General features: G+C 43.5%; 1 protein-coding gene across 3 annotated transcripts in view; it reads left to right on the top strand.

Moving 5' to 3' along the window:
• MERTK (MER proto-oncogene, tyrosine kinase) overlaps positions 1-21,820 on the top strand; it is a 120,973-nt gene that overhangs the window by 83,294 nt on the left and 15,859 nt on the right. For all 3 annotated transcript variants that reach the window (XM_040267534.1, XM_040267535.1, XM_040267536.1), the window contains 7 exons: positions 1,574-1,725; positions 5,099-5,252; positions 9,498-9,651; positions 12,622-12,707; positions 14,313-14,408; positions 15,365-15,445; positions 20,388-20,480. In XM_040267534.1, coding sequence (XP_040123468.1) covers positions 1,574-1,725; positions 5,099-5,252; positions 9,498-9,651; positions 12,622-12,707; positions 14,313-14,408; positions 15,365-15,445; positions 20,388-20,480 — 816 coding nt within the window. The remainder of the gene's footprint in view (positions 1-1,573; positions 1,726-5,098; positions 5,253-9,497; positions 9,652-12,621; positions 12,708-14,312; positions 14,409-15,364; positions 15,446-20,387; positions 20,481-21,820) is intronic.

Raw genomic sequence — 21,820 nt, 5'->3', positions numbered from 1 at the left:
CCTCCTCTGATCCGATGGTTTTTGTTGTTCAGTGGCTCAGTCATATCCAACTCTTTGTGACCCCATGGACTGCAGCACTCCAGGATTCCCTGTCCATCACCATCTCCCGGAGTTTGCTCAAACTCATGTCCGTTGAATCGGTGATGCCATCCAACAATCTCATCCTCTGTTGCCCCTTCTCCTCCTGCCTTCATTCTTTCCCAGCTTCAGGGTCTTTTCCAATGAGTCAGTTCTTTGCATCAGGTGGCCAAAATATTGGAGCTTCAGCTTCAGCATCAGTCCTTCCAAGTGAATATTCAGGGTTGATTTCCTTTAGGGTTGACTGGTTGGATCTCCTTGCAGTCCAAGGGATGCTCAAGAGTCTTCTCCAGCACCACAGTTCGAAAATATCAGTTCTTCAGTGCTCAGCCTTCTTTATGGTCCAACTTTCACATCTGAACATGAATACTGGAAAAAGTATAGCTTTGACCGTATGGACCTTTGTCAGCAAAATGATGTCTTTGCTTTTTAATATGCTATCTAGGTTTGTCATAGATGGAGTGCTCTATAAATGTCAACTTGGTCAGGTTTTTTGGTAGTGTTTTTCAAACCATATTCTTAATGACTTTCTGCTTCCTTTTTCTATCAGTTATGAAGACAAGTGCATTAAAGTCTGCAATTATAATTGTGAATTTATCTATTTCTATTTGCAGGTCTAGCAGTCCAGATATTTTAAAGTGCTGTTTTTTTGTTTGTTTTTAATTTGGGACCCAACTATTTTCTTATTTATTTATTTGACTGTGCTGGGTCTCCATTGCAGCAGGTGGGATCTTTAGTTGTGGCATGTGGGATCCAGTTCCCTGACCAGGGGTTGAATCTAGGCCCCCTGTATTGGGAGTATGGAGTCTTAGCCACTGGACCACCAGAGAAATCCCTGAAGTTCTGTTATTTTTGGCATAAATGTTTAATATTACTGTGCTTTCTGAATAAATTGGCCACTTTATCATTATGAAATTATTTTTATTTTTGGTATTAATAGTATTATCTGTGAAATCTATTTTATCTGACATTCATATAGCCATTTTAGCTCTCTTTTGATTACATGGTGTATCATTTATTCATACTTATTTTAACTAATTTGTATCTTTATATTTGATGTGTGTTTCATGTCAGGAGTACTTTACTTCACAATTGTTGCCTTTGAATTGGGATAGGTAGCCCAGTGAAATGTAATGGTATCATTCACACGGATAGTTGTGGTGGTGTTTAGTCCCTAAGTCGTGTCTGACTCTTTTTCTGACCCCGTGGTCTGTAGCCTGCCCAGCTTCTCTTTCCATGGGATTTCCCAGGGAAGAATACTGGAAGGCGTTACCATTGCCTTTTCCACCTCCTGCATGGGCAGGTAGGGTTTTTTCTGAGTGTGTTTTAAATCGCTGTGCCGCCAGAGAAGCCCAGGGATAGATTTACATCTACCGTGTTTTCTGTTGGTTCTGTCCGTAACTTCACCCACTTTCTTCTTTCGGACTCATTGGATGGTTTTTGTTCATGTGCATTTCTTCGTGCTCCTCATCCTTCTCCCCTTTTCCTTTTGTAGCTCCATCAGTAGCACCTCTGAACGTCACCATGTTCCTGAATGAGTCCAGCAACAAGGTGGCCATTAGGTGGATCAAGCCTCCCATTAAGCGGCAGGACGGGGATCTCGTGGGCTATCACATCTCTCACGTGTGGCAGAGTGCGGAGACATCCGTAAGTCTGAGCTGTAACAGGGTGCTCTTGTCTCCGTGGGTCTGTTGACATATACTGCTTTAGGAACTTTCTTTTTGTAGTGAAAAGACCTGATATTCCTGGGTTAGGCAAGGCACCTTCCAGTGGGAGATAAACTGTTAAAATTGCTGGCTTGCTTAGTTATTCAGTCGTGTCCAGCTGTCTGTGACCCTCTGGACCATAGCCCACCAGGCCCCTCTGTTTATGGGACTTTTCTGGCAAGAATACTGGAGTGGGTTGCCGTGTCCTCCTCCAGGGGGTCTTCCTGGCCCAGGGATGGAACCTGGGTCTCCTGCATTGCCGAAGGGATTCTTTACCGTCTGAGCCACCAGCTGCTGGAGACGAAGAAGAACACTGAGGGGAAGCTCTCCCTCAGAGGAGCCAAGAACCTCCGGCTGAACTGAAGCTTGAAATGAACTCTGTGTCCGTCACTTAGGTTCGGTTCCCTAATCCGCCTTCATTTCCAAAGAGCAAGAGTTCGACACAGCTTCCCCTGAAAATTGTCCTTTCATTTTCATTTTAAGAAAATTGTTATTGGGACTTCCCTGGTGGTCCAGTGGTTAAGACTCTGCCCTTCCCATGCCGGGGGCACTGGGTTGATCCCTGTTTGAGGATCTAAGATCCAAGATATCGCAGGGCACCACCAAAAAATAAAAACAAAAAAAAGGGGGGATGAATATGTACATTCTGCTGTATTTAAAATGGATAACCTGCAAGGTCTTACCGTGCAGCACAGGGAACTCGGCTCAGTGTTGTGTGGCAGCCTGGATGGGAGGGGAGTGTGTGGGAGAATGAATGCATGTATATGTATGGCTGGGCCCCTTTGCTGTCCACCTGCAACTGTTACAACGTTGTTAATCATCTATACTCCAATATAAAGTAAAAAGTTTTAAAAAGAGAAAAATGTTACTAAAGCTGCATTTTCTTCATGCAAGGGGATGAAATTGGATATTTTGGAAGATATTCCAACTTACTACTCTAATGAAGATTTTTTTTTTTTTTCGGTATAGAATTTCAGAACTTTCTTGAAGTAGTCTTTGGGTGGGTTTACAGTTTGCTGAAAACTGTAATAACCCACCAAAGTTTTCAAAGTTTGTACCTTCATTATCTTACAACTGTTGTGTCACTTTCACACTAAGAAACTCCTGATATTTATTATATGGACATTTTCTGTATCATATATATATATATATACACTTGGCTGTGCTGGGTCTTAGTTGCTGCATGTGGGATCTAGTTCCCTTATCAGGGATCAAACCTGGGTCTCCCGCTTTGGAAGCATGGAGTCTTAGCCACTGGACCACCAGGGAAGTCCCCATTTTCCATATCTTGATGAAGATTTCAACGTTTTTTTGTTCTCTGTTTCTTGCTATCCCTTGCCTTCTAAATCAAAGCTTAAAATATAAAGGTGAGGATCAAGTAAAATTTGTTCTCCTTTAAGTTGGATCTGTGCCTTCCTCATCTTTGCACCATCTAAACACAGGACCTTGAACTTGCTTCGTAGGCAAGACACTATGGACTTCATGCATGGTCCTGGCTGACATCTAAAGAAGCAGAAGAATTTCTCTCTGTGAAGGGGACAGCCTTTTGATGAGCGTGGACTAGTATTTCTTGTTCCATTCCCATTCCCATGAAGTATCTGTAGACCTGTGAGAATTCAGTAAGAAGACAAGTTTATGAATATGTTGCATATTATAAGCCCTTCTTCAAGACCCACAGTATATACTGGCAAGTTCAAGGCTCCCCAGTGTTCAACAGGAGATAAATCTGTTTACCTTCGACTTGGACACAAAGAGTCAGACCCGACTTAGTGACTGAACAACAACAGCCTTTAACTCGTAATTGCCTGAACCATAGAGACTCACACAAAATTTGTTTCCTGTGCCAGAGAACATCATGATAGTTGAGGTTTGGAAGCAAAGGAGAAAGCAACTCTGCTGCTGCTAAGTCGAGTCAGTCGTGTCCGACTCTGTGCGACCCCGTAGATGGCAGCCCAACAGGCTCCCCCATCCCTGGGATTCTCCAGGCAAGAACACTGGAGTGGGTTGCCATTTCCTTCTCCAATGCATGAAAGTGAAAAGTCAAAGTGAAGTCGCTCAGTTGTGTCCGACTCTTCGCGCCCCCATGGACTGCAGCCTACCAGGCTCCTCCGTCCATGGGATTTTCAAGGCAAGAGTACTGGAGTGGGGTGCCATTGCCTTCTCCGAGAAAGCACTCTATAAGCACTTAATTCTGTTTTTTTTTTCCCAAACATCTTCTCCCCATTCCCTCCCCCGTGTTTTATTGGCTCAAGTAGCACACCAGTGGCTTTAAAACCAGATAAATAAGTAAGGCCAGATTTTTAAAATGGAGCACCTTTTCTCTAGAAAATGTCAGTGCCCTCCTAAATGTTGGTTTTAGTCACACCTCTTAGAATCGGAAAGAACAGGAGCCCACCCATGCTGGTGCAAGGAAAATGGGGGGTGGTCAGTGTCAAGGTTCAGAGCAGCTCCTGGGCAGTGCTCTGTGGGGATTGAGGGTGGGGGTCTTGAGTAGATCTTTTTTTTTTTTTTCTTCATGTGCTTTATAATTTTCTCAGAAAGGTTAAACCTTTATCTACTGTATTCCCACAGTTTCAGAAAAGAGAGCAATGCAGCCATTGAGATAGTAGAGCATTCATTTTTCATCGCATACAGTAATGAAATCATGCAGTGATGCAATGGTGCAATGTCCTAACTCAATGTAACTTTTCATTACTTTTTTAAAAATTTATTTTTAACTGGAGGATAATTGCTTTAGAATATTGTGTTGATTTCTGCTGTACATCAACATGAATCGGCCATAGGTATACATATGTCCCCTCCCTTCTGAGCCTCCCTCTCACCTCCCACCCCGTCCCACCCATGTAGGTTGTCACAGAGCTCCTCCTTCTTTTTCTTTCTTTTCAATTTGACTGCACCGGGTCTTAGTTGCAATATGTAGGATCTAGTTCTATCCCTTTCAGGGATGGAGCCAGGGCGCCCTGCATTGGGATGTGGAATTGTAGCCACCGGACCACCAAGAAGACAGCCTTGCTCTTCCCTTCGAGTGCATCCGCCACATGCTCCTCCTCTTCCAGAGGTTTCCCTGAGCCCTCCTGCACAGCTCCAGCAAGCCAAGACTCCCAAGGCCTGAGGATGCCGCCAGCCCATCGTGCATCCCTGCCTCCCTTTTGCCTCCCTTAGCTGTGACCTGAGTGAGGAAGGGATATGGTGGAAACACAGCCACTGCCGCTGGGATGTGGGTGGGACCACTTTCCTTAGAACTTCTCTCGGAAGGACAAGGCCCCTGGTGCCTCAGTATTTCACTTCCTTTCCTTTCCTGTCTGTCCCCCCAGAAAGAGCTCTTGGAAGAAGTTGGCCAGAACCGCAGCCTTGCTCAGCTTTCTGTTCAAGCTCACAATGCCACATGCACCGTGAGGATTGCTGCCGTCACCAAAGGGGGCGTGGGGCCCTTCAGTGACCCGGTGAAGATCTTTATCCCTGCACGCGGTGAGAGCTGGTGCAAAATCAGCTAATGGAATATCAGTCCAGGCGACACGTGGGTTGCCAGAGAGCAGCTGGTGGGATGGGTAGCTTATTTAAGAATGAAAAATAGGGGCTTCCCTGGTGTCCAGTGGTTAAGAACATGAGCTTCCACTGCAGGGGACAGGGTTCCACCCCTGGTTGGGAAATTAAGGTCCCACATGCTGAGTGGCTCCTCAAAAAAAAAAAAAAAAAAAAACCCAGAATGAAAAAGACCAAAAGGAAATTCTACAGTGATGAAGATAGTTGACAGGGTAATACGCTTCACAGAGCTGCTGGTTCCCATGAGTCCACCCACTGTCACTCTCCAGGGTAATAACATCCTAGGAAGTTTCAGCCTTTCAGAACCCAGAGTCCGACTGCACTTAGCAAACAGCTGTTGTGGCTTTTACTGCGGTATAGATTTGCAGTGTTGTGTTTCTGCTGTACAGAAAGTGAATCAGATGTACATGTATATACGTATATGTGCCCGTGTATGCTTATTCAGTTGTGTCCGACTCTTTGCCACCCCATGGACTATAGCCCGCCAGTCTCCTCCGTCCATAGACTTCTCCAGGCAAGAAGACTGCAGTGGGTTGCCATTCCCTTCTCTAGGGAAGCTTTCTGACTCAGGGGTCAAACCTGTGTCTCCTGCATTGGCAGGCAGATTCTTTACCGCTGAGCCACCTGGGAGGTCTTTTTAGATTCTGTTCACTCCTTTTCAGATTCTTGTCCCATATGGATTATTGCAGAGTATTGAGGAGAGTTCCCTGTGTAGGTTCTTATTAGTTATCTATTTTATACATAGTACTGAATTTAGTTCATTTTTTATTATGGAGAATAATTGCTTCACACTGTTGTATTAGTTTCTGTGTACAGCAAAATGAATCAGCCATATATACACACACACACCGTCTCCCTCCGGAACCTCCCTCCCACCCCACTATCCTCCTGCTCTATGTCATCACAGAGCACCGAACTGAGCTCCGTGCAGCAGCTTCCCACTAGCTACTTCACACACGGCAGGGCATGCACGTATCGCTGCTGTCTCCATTCGGCCTGGCCTCCCTCTGTGTCCACATGTTCCTTCTCTACACCTTCCTCTCCTATTCCTGCCCTGCAAACAGGCTCATCAGTACCGTTTTTCTACATTCCATTTTTATGAGTTAATATACCGTATTTGCTTTTCTCTTTCTGACTGCTGAATTTAGTTAGAATGATGTATACAGGGCTGAATTTTGCATTAATCAGGGTGGCTCATCCTCAGCTCTTTATAATTAGCACTGTTTATTTGCTGGTGTTTGTTTTAAGCAGTCCAGCTTGCCCTGTGATGAGTCGTTCAAGCCCTGGGTAATGTGCTTCATAACTGGGTGAAGAACATGATGGGTACAGAGCATGAAGCATTTCCCGTAGAGACATCTTTAGACAGTGCTGGCTCACCAGCTAAATGCTCAGCCCTGCGTGTTGGCCTCTGCATATTGTTGGAGTGGCCTTTGGCAAGGTGACACTATGGTGCCCCAAGGGGCCCAAATCCTCTGTTTGCTCACATAGACCAGGGAAGCTGCCTTCTTCTGACTCTGACCTGCCCTAAGTTGTTTGGTAGTGAACCGCTGTCATAAACTCCCCACGGACATCTACATGGATACGATTTGTACATTTACAAAGTTCTTGCCAGATATGGCCTTTGTACCTATAGCAGACAAGACTTGGGAGCAGACCACTGTGTTCCCATCTCTCTGTCCCAGTGGCCCTCAGACCTGCTCTCCCCTTGTAGTACTGAATTGAACCCTTATTTCAGCTCCTACAGACCATAGACTCTGTCCCTAGGGAACATTAATCACCTATGATGGGGACTCAGGGTATGTCTGCCTGGAAGAAATTCAGGGATGATTCTGGTTCTAAAGGCACAGGTTAAAAATCAGAGCTAAACACAGACATAGAAAACATACAGTTACCAAAGGGGAAAGAGGGTGGGGGAGGGATAAATTAGGAGTTTAGGATTAGCAAATAAAATAGACAATAGCACAGGGAACTATATTCAAAATCTTATAATAAACCATAATGGAAAAGAATGTGTAAAAGAATATATATATATATATATATACACGTGTGTGTGTGTATATGTGTGTATACAGGGTTTCCCAGGTGGCTCAGTGTAAAGAATCCACTTGGCAAGGAGACATGAGTTTGATCCTGGGGTCGGGAAGATCCCCTGGAGTAGGAAATGGCAACCTACTCCAGTATTTTGCCTGGGAAATCCCATTGACAGAGGAGCCTGGTGGGCTACAGAGCAGGGAGTCACAAAGAGTCAGTTGGACACGACTGAGTGCCTGAGCATGCAGACACACACATGGGGTAACTGAATCACTTTTCTGTACACCAGAAACTAACACAGTATTAGAAATCAATTATACTTCAGTTTAAGAAAAAAAATCAGTTTAAGATGACAGACTTTTCCTTGTCATACCTAATAATTATAAAAGGCTTTGCTGTCCTAGCAGCCCTGCCTTTGCAAAGTTCTAATCTGCATATATTTCAGTTACTACAGTTTAGGTAAATCACAGCCATTCCCAACAATACAGTTCAAAGTTAAGTTACCAGCATGTATCAACAGTGATTGTATGTTTGTCTCCACCAGCTCTGCAGTACGCAAATCACTCCACAAGCAACAGGTGTATCTTGGTTGTGACCAGTCGGGTCACTTCTTTCCAAGTCTGTCTGTGGTTGATCAACATGCTTTCCTTAGTCTGTTCACACACATCTAAGAGGTGCAGAGCTGGGCTACTTCCTTTCTCCCAGGGGCAAAACTCACATGACGTTTCACAAAAGTAGATATTTGAAAGACGGAGCTGGTGAACAAAGGTGAAAGTGCAGAGAAGAAAGGAAAGGAGATGATGTTGGAAGTAGAATTTGAATTGAACGTGTGTGGAGTTATGGAAGAAATCTCTGACCAGGGCATGTTGATGCTGCTCCCATTTGGTCCATGAGATGAGCAGCCATTGCGTAGGATGGTCTTAAACACATGAGTGAAATGGCTGAGCTAAAAAGGAGGATGTCCCAGAGGAAGCTACGCTGGCCACAGTCTTCTCAAGTGTGCTGCCCCGCCACCCCCGTACTGGTACTGAACTGAGAAAATGCAGATCACGACCTCCTGAATGAGGAGCACATACCAGACACGTGGGGTCTGGTTAATTAACTGGGGGCAGGCAGTTAATTCCCTCTGCAACTGAGCCCCGACTTTGGGGAAGTGAAAACTCTGAGGTCATTTTGATGGGCAGTTTCAATACCCCCACACAAAGGAAGTAGAGTCACAAGATTGATTACAAATCCCAGATGTGGGGGTGGGTGAGGGGTGAGAGAGCCAGAGGAAAGGCAGTCCTCTGTCCCAGGTCACAGCAGGTGGTAGAGGGTGGGTAGCAAATGCCTATACTTAACTTTTCAAAGGCTCAACTCTTAAGTGGTTATTTTAAAAGGTCCCCCAGGAAAAGCAAAGTGGGAACTTGCAGCAAGACTTCTAAGTTCAGATCCTTATCAAAATGTCCAGGCTCTGCTGTAAGTGGGATTGTCATACTGTAAAACGCCCCAGGAGCAACTCAAAATAGCTGTTTTCTCATCACAACATTAAAGGAACCCACAGAGGTATTTTACAGCATTGAAAGTGCAGAGGATAAAACACGGGAAGCTGATCCAAACTTGGAAAGGAGTTTGACATTCACCAGAGCATGGAAAATATTAATACATTCTCTCTATATCCCAGGCTGTGTAACTGGAACCTGGCAAGTACTGTGCAAACTACTTGATACCTTTTTTTTTTTTTTTTAACAACAACAACAAAAAGCATTTTGATTCTCAATATTTCTAGGGTTTTAGAACATACCAGTTAAATATTAGTTTTACTGTTTTTCAGGTGGCCCAGTGCTAAACAACCTGCCTGCCAGTGTAAAAGATGCAGGAGGTATCAGTCCAATCGCTGGGTCAGGAGGATCCCTGGAGAAGGAAATGGCAACCCACTCCAGGATTCTTGCCTGGAGAATCCCACGGACAGAGGAGCCTGGCGGGCTACAGTCCATGGGGTCACAAAGGGTCGGACACGGCTGAGCACCTGAACAGCTTACTATTTTTTCAATTTCTTATACATTTATAACTGACTTGAATAGAGTTTCCTGATATTGTAAATCGACTATCCCGAATCCCAAGGAAATGTGTGAATGTATTCTATTTGTATTTTACCAGGTTCGATAGATTTTGCTCCCTCATCCACCCCAGCACCTGGCAACACAGATCCTCTGCTCATAGCCCTTGGCTGCGTTTGCGGATTTGTTTTGATTGGGTTGGTTTTATACATTTCTCTGGCCATCAGGAAAAGAATCCAGGAAACAAAGTTTGGGTAAGTTTCTCAGTTTAAAATGTTTTGCTCAGTGGTATTGATGAAGTTGCCATGTGAAGTGATATTGCCTCTTCTGCTGGCCTTGCTTCTGTATCCAGCTTGGTCCCTGTCTTACGCACCTCTTGGAGGCAGGCTGCTTCTTTAATTAGGCCAGTGTCGCAAAGGCAGCCAATGGCGAACGTTTTTTACTTGTTTCAAAGTCTCTTCCTGGTACTCTCCTTTCTTGTTTTTCTTCAGGAAGAAACTTAACATTTTTTAGGGCATTAAATGTTGTGAAGTATTTTGATACTCATTTCAAGATACATTAAAGTCAAAGTGCTAGAATGACATCCCATCCATAATAGCATGAGAATAATAATGTTCCTAAGAAGAAACCCAATATATGTACAAAAGCTTTGTGGAAAAATTTATTAAACTTTATTGACATGACAGAAGAAAACTCAAATAAATGGAAAGATGTGTACCATGTTCATGGATGGGAAGGCTCAGCTTTGTCAAGAGATCATTTCCCCCCAAGCTGACCATAAATTCAGTTTAATCACCATCTAAATTGCTGCAGGTTGTCAATAAAAGCTGATTTGAAAATGTATCTTGAGGACTAAATGAGCAGAGAGAATCATGACAGTTTTGAAATATACAAAAATTTGGGTGGAGAAGGCTAGTCCTACTAAGTATAAAAACATGTTTAGTGATTGGGACAGAGAGGTATTGTTACATATAGAGAAAGCTCAGTCTGTGGACGTCACAGGGCGCCCATATCAGGTGGGAGTAGAATAAACATGGAGATTCCATTTCACATCTTTGCAGGAAGGAAAGAATATGAAAAAGAATACACACAGCCTGTTCTATGCATTGAATGCAGAGAGATGAGCAGGACAGACATGGGCTGCCTGCATGTGCCTTATAGTCTGGCAGTTAAGAAGTGCAGAATAAAATATTCCAAGTGAAAATATTTCTATCAGCTAGGCCTCCACTAACTCATGGTTCCACAGAAGTTAAAAGTTTACCACCAAAACAGATATTAGGTCTTATCTGATTGAACCTTAGCTTGAATAACTTGGTACTAGTTGAGGTTGAATGTTCTAGAACTTCCCAGAGTGGAGTTATGAAGTACAGCAAATATATTAACAAAATTACAGGACTGCTTCAAATATTTCAGAATAAAATTATCGGGAACCATTACCAGCAACCATTGAGCAGAAGCTGTAAACAAGTGATAGGTTGATCATAAATTGTTTTTATACTGAAGTCAGTTTCCATGGGTTTTCACTGCAAAACCCTAGATTCATTTGTTCATTCATTTGTACAAGCACCTTTCATTTAATCATTTTTAATGAAAATATATTTATTTCCTACTTATAAAATTAATATTCTTATAGTTATGTTATTGTTAAAAAATCAAATTATATAGAATAGTTGAAAGTAGGAGGTGAAACTTGTCTGTAACTCCATGGTTGATACTCCATGGTCTCAGTTGCTGTTTTGGCATAAATCCTTCCAAATTGTTTGCCTTGCATATAAATATATTATTTTTAACGTGTTTTCTATTTTAAAATAATCCATATACATTAGAAAAAGTGAGGTTGTCTATAATTTAGACTCTCTAATTCATAATACTTTCATACCAATTAGGCTAAAGCAGTGACTAAATGGATTTTTAAAAATAGGCTTTATTTTTTAGGGAAGTTTTGTAATTACCAAAAAATTGAGAAGGCAGTATAGAAACTTTTCATCTACATCACATCCAGGGTCCCCTGTTAGTAACATTTTATGTGAGTGTGATAGTGCATTTTATGTTAGTTATATTTGCTACAATCAGTCAAACAGTGTGAATACATTATCATTAACTAAAGTCCATACTTTATTCAAATTTCCTTTGTTTTTACCTGCTATCCCTCTTCTACGCTGGGGTCCTGTCCGGGACACCACACTACATTTTGTTGTTATGTCTCCTTAGGCTCCATGAGTTTCCCAGACTTTCCTTGTTTTTGATGAACTTGATAGTTTTCAGGAGTACTGGCCAGATGTTTTGTAGGATAGTCTCTGTTAGAATTTGTACGATGTTCTCGTCATGATTAGACTAGGGTAGTGGAAAGGAAGACCACAGGGGCAGAGTACCATCTTCATCCTGTTACATCAAGGATACACACTGTCAGTGTGATTTCACTGTGGATGTTGATCCTGATCACCTAGCTGAGGCAGTTTCTGCCTAGTTTCTCTACCATAGTTATTTGTTTCTCCCTTTTTATACTGGGCTCTTTGGAAGCAAGTCAGTGTTTGCAGCTCACATTTACAGGGTGAGGAGTTAACACTCCCCCCATCTCTTAAAAATAGAAAGTGTTAGTTGTTCTCAGTCATGTCTGATGCTTTGCAACTCCATGGACTATATCCCACCAGGCTCCTTTGTCCAGGGAATTTCCCAGACAAGAATACTGGAGTCAGTTGCCATTTCCTTCTCCAGGGTATCTTCCCAACCCAGGGATGGAACTTGGATCTCCTGTATTTCAGGCGGATTCTTCACCATCTGAACCTCCAGGGAAGCCCTAAAATACAGAGCATGTATATGAAATATTTGGAATTCTTCTGCACAGGAGACTTGTTTCTCTTCCCTTCTTTATTTATTTATACACACACACATGCGTGTATATACACAAGCATGTATATATGTGTCAATTTGGACTCATGGATATTCCTTTTATACTTGGGGTTATAATCCAACACAACTTCATTGTGTTGCTCAAATTGTTACAGCTTTGGCTGTTGGGAGCTTATCAGTTCTAAACTCTCCATGATTCCTAGACAGAGTCCTAAAATGGATCTAAGGAAGAAGCTTGTTTCTCCTGGTGGGAAATGTTTCTGGCCTAGAAGAGCTCTCTTAACAGGCAGCAGCCTAGTAGCATCTTGTGGACTCAGCCCCAGCCTGGGTAGCTCTCTGTTTCTAGTCTGAGATGTCCGTTTTCATTCACCCAGGAGCGCCTTCACAGAGGAGGATTCAGAATTGGTCATCAGCTACATGGCAAAGCAGTCCTTCTGCCGGCGAGCCATCGAACTCACCTGTAAGTTGACTTTTCATTTCTTTCTTTTGGCAAAAGCCACGATTATTGAGGGGCTTCCCTGATATCCAGTGATTTAGACTCCATGCTTCCAATGTAGAGGATGAGGGTTCAATCCCTGGTCAGGGGACTAATTTCCCACATGCTGTGTGACCAAAAAGAAATTATTAAGAACAAGCAAAGAACCACAAACTAATTGATGGATTTCTAACAAAAGCCAAAGGAGTTGGAGAACGTCTATCTTTAATGTGCAAAATGTCTTTGGAAAGCAACAAGCAGAGAATCCAGCATGGCCTTGGGCTTCCCTGCCGGGCAATTCCCTGGAAACCTGGAGCTGTACTCAGGTGAAGGTTTAAGGACTCCTGGTGCTCTGAAACGTGGGAGGAAGAAGGAACTCTCAGGGTGAGAGGAGAAGATGCAGGCAGAGAGACTTAAAAGAAACAGCAAAGCAACTGTCACAACCTCAGAGCTCATTTCCTGTTTTTTCCTGGCAACCAAGTCAGAGAACAACTTCCTAACATACTTTCTGACAATTATGGTTTGAACTTTGCTGAATCAGAGCAGCAACTCTTGGTCTCAAAGAATGGGAATAAACAGCTCTGTTCTTGAATAATTTTAGAAACAGTGTAGAAAGTATTTGAATATTATCAAATTCAAGTGTTTGGATGTTTGCCAAAAAACAAAACAATAAATAAATATAAAGATGATGGAATGCAGATTGCTATGGAACAAAAATTCATTTGATGTAGTGTCTTATTAATTCCTTCTCTAATCCAGAAGTTTTGAGGTTTAGGTGTCTATTCTTGCATTAAAAAAAAAAAAAATCCTCCATTTGGACCAATTTCTTTCTCCGATGGGGGGATGATTTGGGTAAAATTTTTCCGCTGAGAGCTAATGTGTTATTTCTAATGATCCACATTGTTTTTTTCTCTTTCAAAGTCTTACTTATTCCCGAACTATGGCACAAACTGAATCATTTGCCAGTAGTTACCAAATTGGTCTCCCTTTCCTGGTTAATAGTTCTTGTTGATAACATTGGTTGTACAGTATATCTACACCTTACAGGGAGTCTTGGTCTTCAGTCCCCCCACCAAGTATTCCACTTAGCTCCTCTTACGTCATTAGAGTGAGATTGTACGCATCATATGCAAAACAGACTGTGCCTTGTTCTCGACATGTTTCCCATGGATTCTGTGCCAACTTCCCCAGCTGGGAGGGCAGGGGAGATGTCCTGATGACGGTTTCATATCCCATAGTTAGGGGTATAATAGTAAATACTTAGAAAGAATATTGACTTGTATTCCTCACTCTTTTAAGGCAAAGCTTCCCTGCATGAATCTGATTGCCAGCTGCTGCTACTGCCCAGTGGGAATGGTTCTGATTTTTATAATCGTTCAGGATTAATTTTGCCCTGATGTATTGATTGTACTCACTTTAGTCACAGCAGGATTAAGTATGATATTTCATTACTGACATTTGGCAGGGAGAGCTATGCATATAAAATGAGAAAACTGTTAAACTTGTCTATGGAACTTTATAATTGTAAGTATGTTCATATGAAAGGAAGCATCCTGACAGGTCATATGTGTTCTGCCACACCTTCTATAGTACAGAGCTTGGGAGTCAGTGAGGAACTGCAAAATAAACTAGAGGATGTCGTGATTGACAGGAGCCTTCTTGTTCTTGGAAAAATTCTGGGTGAAGGTAAGCAGCTTTTTTCTTTCAAAATATGAGTAAAAAGGTAAGCAGTTCACAGTCATTTTTTAAAATATATACATTAAATAGAATACCATTCTTGTGACTTTAACTTATAATACAAATATTCATAGTTCTATTTTATAACTTTTAAAATGAAAAAGTAAACAGTGATTTCTGAAACTCAGATGTGACCTATGAAAAGAGCCTCAGACTTCCCTGGTTGCCCAGTGTTAAAGAATCTGCCTACCAATGCAGGGGCCGTGGGTTCAGTCCCTGGTCAGGGACAGCTGTGGGCAGCTAAGCCTGTGTGCCACTACTACTGAGCCCCAAGCTCTGCAACAAGAGAAGCTACCACAGTGAGAAAGCCACGCACCACAACTAGCAAAATCCCAAAGACCCAACACAGCCAAAAGTAAATAAATAAATAATAAAATTTAAAAAAGAAAAGAGCCTGTGTGAAAAGAGCCTCTTAAAAATATCAATTCCCTTCCTTTATTAAAAAGCAGCTGTTCATCGGTCAGCTTACCATACACTTTCAATGTTTTCCTCTAGTTCTTAAGCTTACTGTTCTTTGCACCTGCCAAGTTACATAGGAACAAAAGTGAAGACACACATTTCATGTCAAAATCTCTTAGGATGAATGATAGAAGTATTAAGAGTTTGTACTTGATGCATGTCAGTAACAGTTTCCAGGTTGTCTTATAAGTTTCCTGGATCAGTTTTGATGCATACTAAAGTGATGAACTGAGCTAAGTCTGAGCCAAACAAGCCTGTGCCAAGCAGAAGGCTAGTGCACAGCCTGTACCCTGGGTTGACCAGTGTAGGTGGCCTGGGCCGGCTCTGACCAGCTGCTGTGTGGAGGTCACTCTGGGGTCACATGAAAATAACAGCTCTGGTACTATCCCACTTTTGTGGGCAGGAAAGATTTTGCACAAGGTCAATATAGATGTTTTATTTCACAGGAGAGTTTGGGTCTGTCATGGAAGGAAATCTTAATCAGGAAGATGGGACCTCTCAGAAGGTGGCTGTGAAAACCATGAAGTGTGAGTTAACCCCAGTTGTTCTAGAGGCGGGCAGCTATTTCAGTATCTGGTGCTTCATCAGGCCAGTGATGGATGATGGAGTTCATATGTCATGATCCCTGTCAAGGAGAGGGAGAGCTACTATAATGAACTGTTCATACCTGCATCATATATTCTTTTCTTTTTTAATGTTTTGTTTATTTATGTATTTATTATTGAAGTATTGTTGATTTATGGGCTTCCCAGGTGGTGCTAGTGGTAAAGAAACTGCCTGAAATGCAGGAGACAAGAGTTTGATCCCTGGGATGGGAAGATACCCTGGGGAAGGGAATGGCAACCCACTCCAGTACTCTTGCCTGGAGAATCCCCATGGACAGAGGAGCCTAGTGGGCTGCAGTCCATGGGGCCACAAAGAGTCGGACACAACTGAGTCACTGAGCATGCATGCACACAGTTGGCTTACAGTGTTTCAGGGGTACAGCAGAGTGATTCAGTTACACAGATATATCTATGCATATTCTTTACACTTGCCAGGGAGGGGGAAATTTGCCTCTCCACCCATCTTAAGTTCTCATGGCTGGCCTAATAATAAAATTGACACAGGACAGATTAAAAGGAGAAAAAACATAAATTTTAATTAATGCCCAGGAAGATCTCATAGAAATGGGACTTAACAAAGTGGCCAAAGGAGGCACTGTGTAAATATTTTAGAGAAACAACACCATTGTGAGGAAATGACAGGACAAAGAAACTTGAGTTTGAGATGTCCAATTAAGTGAAGAATCCAAACAGAGTTTGGGCTTGGGGTAGTCAATTTAAAGACCTATCAAGGTTTGTTTATACAGGCTTCTTCAGCCTGAATTCCCTGTCTCTGGTGATAAGGATGTCCTTCATCTTTCACGTGAGAGATTTATCTGTCTTCCTGTTTTCAGGAAGACAAAAAGGAGGGTCAGAGCGTCCCTCTTGCATTAGCTGTTTCCTGCTGCTGCTGCTGCTGCTAAGTCGCTTCAGTCGTGTCTGACTCTCTGTGACCCCATAGACGGCAGCCCATGAGGCTCCTCCGTCCCTGGGATTCTCCAGGCAAGAACACTGGAGTGGGTTGCCATTTAAGTAACTGTAATTCAGAATAATCCGTATGCCATTGTGGCATACTTTGGGATGACCCACCCTGAGCCCCAACACACGAGGCAATAGTGTTTGTTGTTTACTCTCTACCTCCCTGCCTCTGTCACCTAGTAGAGATAATGCTTCCAAAGTAAGGCATGAATTTTCAAGGCAGGGTGGATCTGGTAGCAGCATCTGACCCTAGGGGTCATTCTGGCTTGGTGGATTCACTTCCTCACATGAGGGTGGCTGTGTGGGTCTGCAGGAAGCTGTGGGCTGCCTGGAAGGCAGGATTCTTAGAGAGGAGAAGTGTTCTTTGCCCAAAGGCATAGGAAGGAGAGCTGTGATCACAAACTACAGTCTCCAAGTGAGCTGAGGAGAGTGCCTACATCTGGGTCACGAAGGGCCCAAAAAGTCATCACAGAGTCTGTTTCCAACCCATGAGTGGTAAACCACTGTTAAGAGTCTTCAGCAAATGAGAAGCAAGAGCAGATGGCGTTCTGGAATGTTCCCTTTGGTTGCAGTGTGGAGGAGGAGGAACTGTTGATACAGCGTTGACATAAATAGTGATAGATACCAATTAGAACACTCCAGAATCTGTGCTGGTGTCCAGGGAGACACGGGCTTGATTCTTGAGTTGGGAAGATCCCCTGGAGAAGGAAATGGCAACCCACTCCAATATTCTTGCCTGGAAATTTCCATGGCCAGAGGAGCCTGGGAGGCTACAGTCCACTGGGTCTCCAAGAGTCGGACACGACTGAGCGACTGAACATGCACAGGACTTCCCTGGTGGTCCTGTGACTAAGACTCTGCGCTTCCACGGCAGGGGGCACAGACTGAATCCCTGAGGGATCTCTGCTCAGGGGACAGCTCGGCCACAAAATAAATAAAAGTACCTTTTAAGAAAAGAATGAAAGAAAATAGAAAATTAGGGTCATTTGTGTAGGAATTGCATCCATGCTAATGATCAAAGGTTGAAAGCCAAGTCGTCTCTGGCCTCCAAGTCACACACTCATCTACACTGGCCTGGAGGGGTTGCACTTCGGGGGAGGGTTTTGCCTACCATCACACTTGGTTGGTTGGGGCAAAGTGGGCAGACATTCCCTGAGTTTGCTTTGATAGGAGGATTAGGAGGCACAGACCCTGTACTACATGCTTTTATATGTGACTGCAGACAACACTCCACTCCTGTTAATGTGCATTCCGTAAGGTGTGCCGGCTTTATGTTTGATTTTCTTTCCCTATTTTTTTGGTGGGGGTGCACCCTGCAAGATTTGCAGAATCTTAGTTCCGCAACCAGAGATTGAACCAGGGCCCTTAGCAGTGAAAGTGCAGAATCCTAACCACTGGACCACCTGGGAATTCCCTATGGTTGATTTTAATTGTAGCAGCTCAGTGGTAAAGAATCCTCCTGCCAATGCAGGAGACATGGGTTCAACCCCTGGGTCGGGAAGATCCCCTGGAGAAGGGAATGACAGACTGCTCCAGTATTCTTGCCTGGGAAATCCCATAGACAGTGGAGCTTGGCGGGCTACAGTCCATGGGGTTGCAAAGAGTTGGATACAACATAGCGAGTAAAAATAACACAAAATACATCATCCTAAGACTGGTTCCAAATAGGAAAGGGAGTACGTCAAGGCTGTATATTGTCACCCTGCTTATTTAACTTACATGTAGAGTACATCATGAGAAACGCTGGACTGGAGGAAGCACAAGCTGGAATCAAGATTGCCAGGAGAAATATCAATAACCTCAGATATGCAGATGACACCACCCTTATGGCAGAAAGTGAAGAAGAGCTAAAGAGCCTCTTGATGAAAGTGAAAGAGGAGAGTGAAAAAGTTGGCTTAAAGCTCAACATTCAGAAAACTAAGATCATGGCGTCCGGTCCCATCACCTCATGGGAAACAGATGGGGAAACAGTGGAAACAGTGTCAGACTTTATTTTTCTTGGCTCCAAAATCACTGCAGGTGGTGATTGTAGCCATGAAATTAAAAGACGCTTACTCCCTCGAAGGAAAGTTATGACCAACCTAGATAGCATATTAAAAAGCAGAGACATTACTTTGTCAACAAAGTTCCGTCTAGTCAAGGCTATGGTTTTTCCAGCAGTCATGTATGGATGTCAGAGTTGGACTATAAAGAAAGCTGAGCGCCGAAGAACTGATGCTTTTGAACTGTGGTGTTGGAGAAGACTCTTGAGAGTCCCTTGGACTGCAAGGAGATCCAACCAGTCCATCCTAAAGGAGATCAGTCCTGGATGTTCATTGGAAGGACTGATGTTGAAGCTGAAACTCCAATACTTCGGCCACCTGATGCGAAGAGCTGACTCACTTGAAAAGACCCTGATGCTGGAAAAGATTGAGGGCAGAAGGAGAAGGGAATGACAGAGGATGAGATGGCTGGATGGCATCACTGACTCAATGGACATGAGTTTGTGTAGACTCCAGGAGTTGGTGATGGACAGGGAGGCCTGGCGTGCTGCAGTTCATGGGGTCACAAAGAGTCGGACATGACTGAGTGACTGAACTGAATTGAACTGAAGAATCTTTTAAATTTACAGTTCAGAGACGTTGAGTACATTCATATTCTTGTGCAACTATCACCACCATCCACCTCCATAACTTTCTCCCCTCACAAAACTGAACTGCATACCCATTAAAGAACAACCCCCCTTCTCTGCACCCCTTCTTGCACCTGGCACTCAGCATTCAGTTTTCTGTGAACTGGGCTTCTCTAAATACTTCACAGAAGTGGGATCATACAGTATTTGTCCTTGTGTGACTGGCTTATTTCACTTAGCCTAATTATAGAATTTTAAATGTCTCTTTTGAGTTGGCGTGATTCCAGAAACTTGGTATGAAAGTGCATCTAGTTCACAAGGCAGAATGGGGCAGCCAGACTTGCAAGAAATATGCTGAGTGGGGGAAGCAGTTTGCTCTTTTTTTGAGGCAAAAATCATTGCAACAGGCCAGTTGGATTCTATTTTAGGTGGTTTTTTTTGTTGTTTGTTTTTTGCTATTAAGAATCAGTTTAGTTCAGTCGCTCGGTCATGTCCGACTCTTTGTGACTCCATGGATTGCCCTGTCCATCACCAACTCCCGGAGCTTGCTCATACTCAGTGTTCATTGAGTTGGTGATGCCACCCAAATATCTCATCCTCTGTTGTCCCCTTCTCCTCCTGCCTTCAATCTTTCCCAGCATCAGGGTCTTTTCCAGTGAGTCAGTTCTTCACATCAGATGGCCAAAGTATTGGCATTTCAGCTTCAGCGTCAGTCCTTCCAGTGAATATTCAGGACTAATTTCTTTGAGGATTGACTGGTTTGATCACTTAATTTTTAGAATGGTTTTAGATTTATAGAAGGGGGCTTTCCTGGTGGCTCCAGCAGTAAAGAATCCACCTAGCAATGCAGGAGACATGGGTTTGATCCCTGGGTCAAGAAGATCCTCAAGGAGAAGGGCATGGCAGCCCACTCCAGTATTGCCTGGGAAATCCCAAGGACAGGGGAGCCTGGTGGGCTGCAGTCCAACAGGGTCGCGAAGAGTTGGACACAACTTGGTGAGGAAACGGCAACAGCAGGTGACATTAGGGTCCAACTTGTGTTGTATGTTCTGTAGGGTTTGACAAATGCATTATGTCCTGTGTCCACCATTCCAGGGTCACACAGAAGTTTCACCTGCTGAAAATCCCTGTGGGCAACTGATTTGTCCCTCCCCAAACCAGTCCCTGGCAACCATTCTTACTGTCCCTATTATTTTGCCTTTTCCTGATTTTACTTTTAAAGAATAAAATTGCTATTCCTCTTTCCCCTTCCCTGAGTAATAACTCATGGCTAACCTTTTCCATCTTTTCTTTTAGTGGACAACTTTTCGCAGCGAGAGATTGAGGAATTTCTCAGTGAAGCCGCGTGCATGAAAGACTTCAATCATCCGAACGTCATTCGGCTCCTAGGTACTCACGGAAATGCGGCATTGGGTGGCCAGAGGGCCTTGGCTGATATACTCTAGGCCAAAGCAAAAATCTCTGGGGCAGATAAACATTATGCTTTGTATAACCCCAGAGTACTTCGTAACATTGGGTTTTTGTGAATTCCCTGGCAATCAAGTGATTAGGACTCAGCGCTTCCTCTGCAGGAGGCCTGGGTTCAATCCCTGGTTGGGGAACTAATATCCTGCAAAAAAAAAAAAAAGAGTTGGTTTTTCTCCCAAAAGACTTTTTATGGTTGCATTTTTCTGAAGCTGGTTGTAAAAATAGGCCTGAATTTCCTGGACACCAGTGAGCTCAGGAATGTTTAGTGTCCACAGAATTCTAAGTTGCTGTGGATTAAAATAGCCTCAGTTACCCCCACCCCCACCCTCCGGGCCCCACCCTTACAAGCTTTCCCTTATGGCTCAGTTGGTAAAGAATCTGCCTGCAATTCAGGAGATCTGGGTTCATTCCCTGGGTTGCGAAGATCTCCTGGAGAAGGAAATGGCTTCTCCAGTATTCTCCCTCTCCAGTATCCTTGCCTGAAGAATTCCATGGACAGAGGAGCCTGGAGGGCTACAGTCCCCGAGGTCGAAAAAGAGTCAGACACGATGCAGCCCTTAAACCACCACTACCACCCCGCTTACAAGACGTGAAAGCTAGTTATGCTGTCATTTGTCTTGATTTCAGGTTGTACATGAATCAAGTGCTAGTAGGGTAAAGCTGTAAATTAGACAAATTCCACAGATCATCTTCGAAAAACAATTTTTCTTAAAACTTTTTCTGGCTCTACCAAGTGACATGCGGGATCTTAGTTCCCCTCAGGGATTTAATCTGCTCCGTGCAGTGTAAGCTAGGAGTACTAACCACTGGACCACTAGAAAGTCCTGAGAAACAGTTTTTAAATCAACTGAATCAAGTTCCATGAAATTGTCAATATAGAGCCCAAGAAATGTGGCTTCCCTGGCGGCTCAGACAGTAAGGGATTTGCCTGCAATGAGAGACACTGGATTCAATCCTGGGTTGGGAAGATCCTCTGGAGGAGGGCATGGCAACCCACTCCAGTATTCTAGCCTGGAGAGTCCCATGGACAGAGGAGCCTGGCGGGCTGCAGTCCACAGGGTCACAAAGAATCAGACACGACTGAGCACAGCACAGCACAACCTAAGAAATCAGTACTTGAAAAGACATTGAAATTTTTTTAACTTATTAATTTCTTGGGATTTATGTTGGCAGTTTCATGGGATTTGAGTCAGTGATTTAACAATGAGAATTTGGTTTTGTGACACCATTTACTAACAAATACTCAATGGAGAGCTGGTCTC

The sequence above is a fragment of the Oryx dammah genome, unplaced genomic scaffold (assembly GCF_014754425.2).
Source record: "Oryx dammah isolate SB20612 unplaced genomic scaffold, SCBI_Odam_1.1 HiC_scaffold_25, whole genome shotgun sequence".
NCBI classification, from domain to species: Eukaryota; Metazoa; Chordata; class Mammalia; order Artiodactyla; family Bovidae; genus Oryx; species Oryx dammah.
The sequence above is the reverse complement of the archived record's forward strand: the minus strand, read 5'-3'. Positions and strand labels throughout refer to the sequence as shown.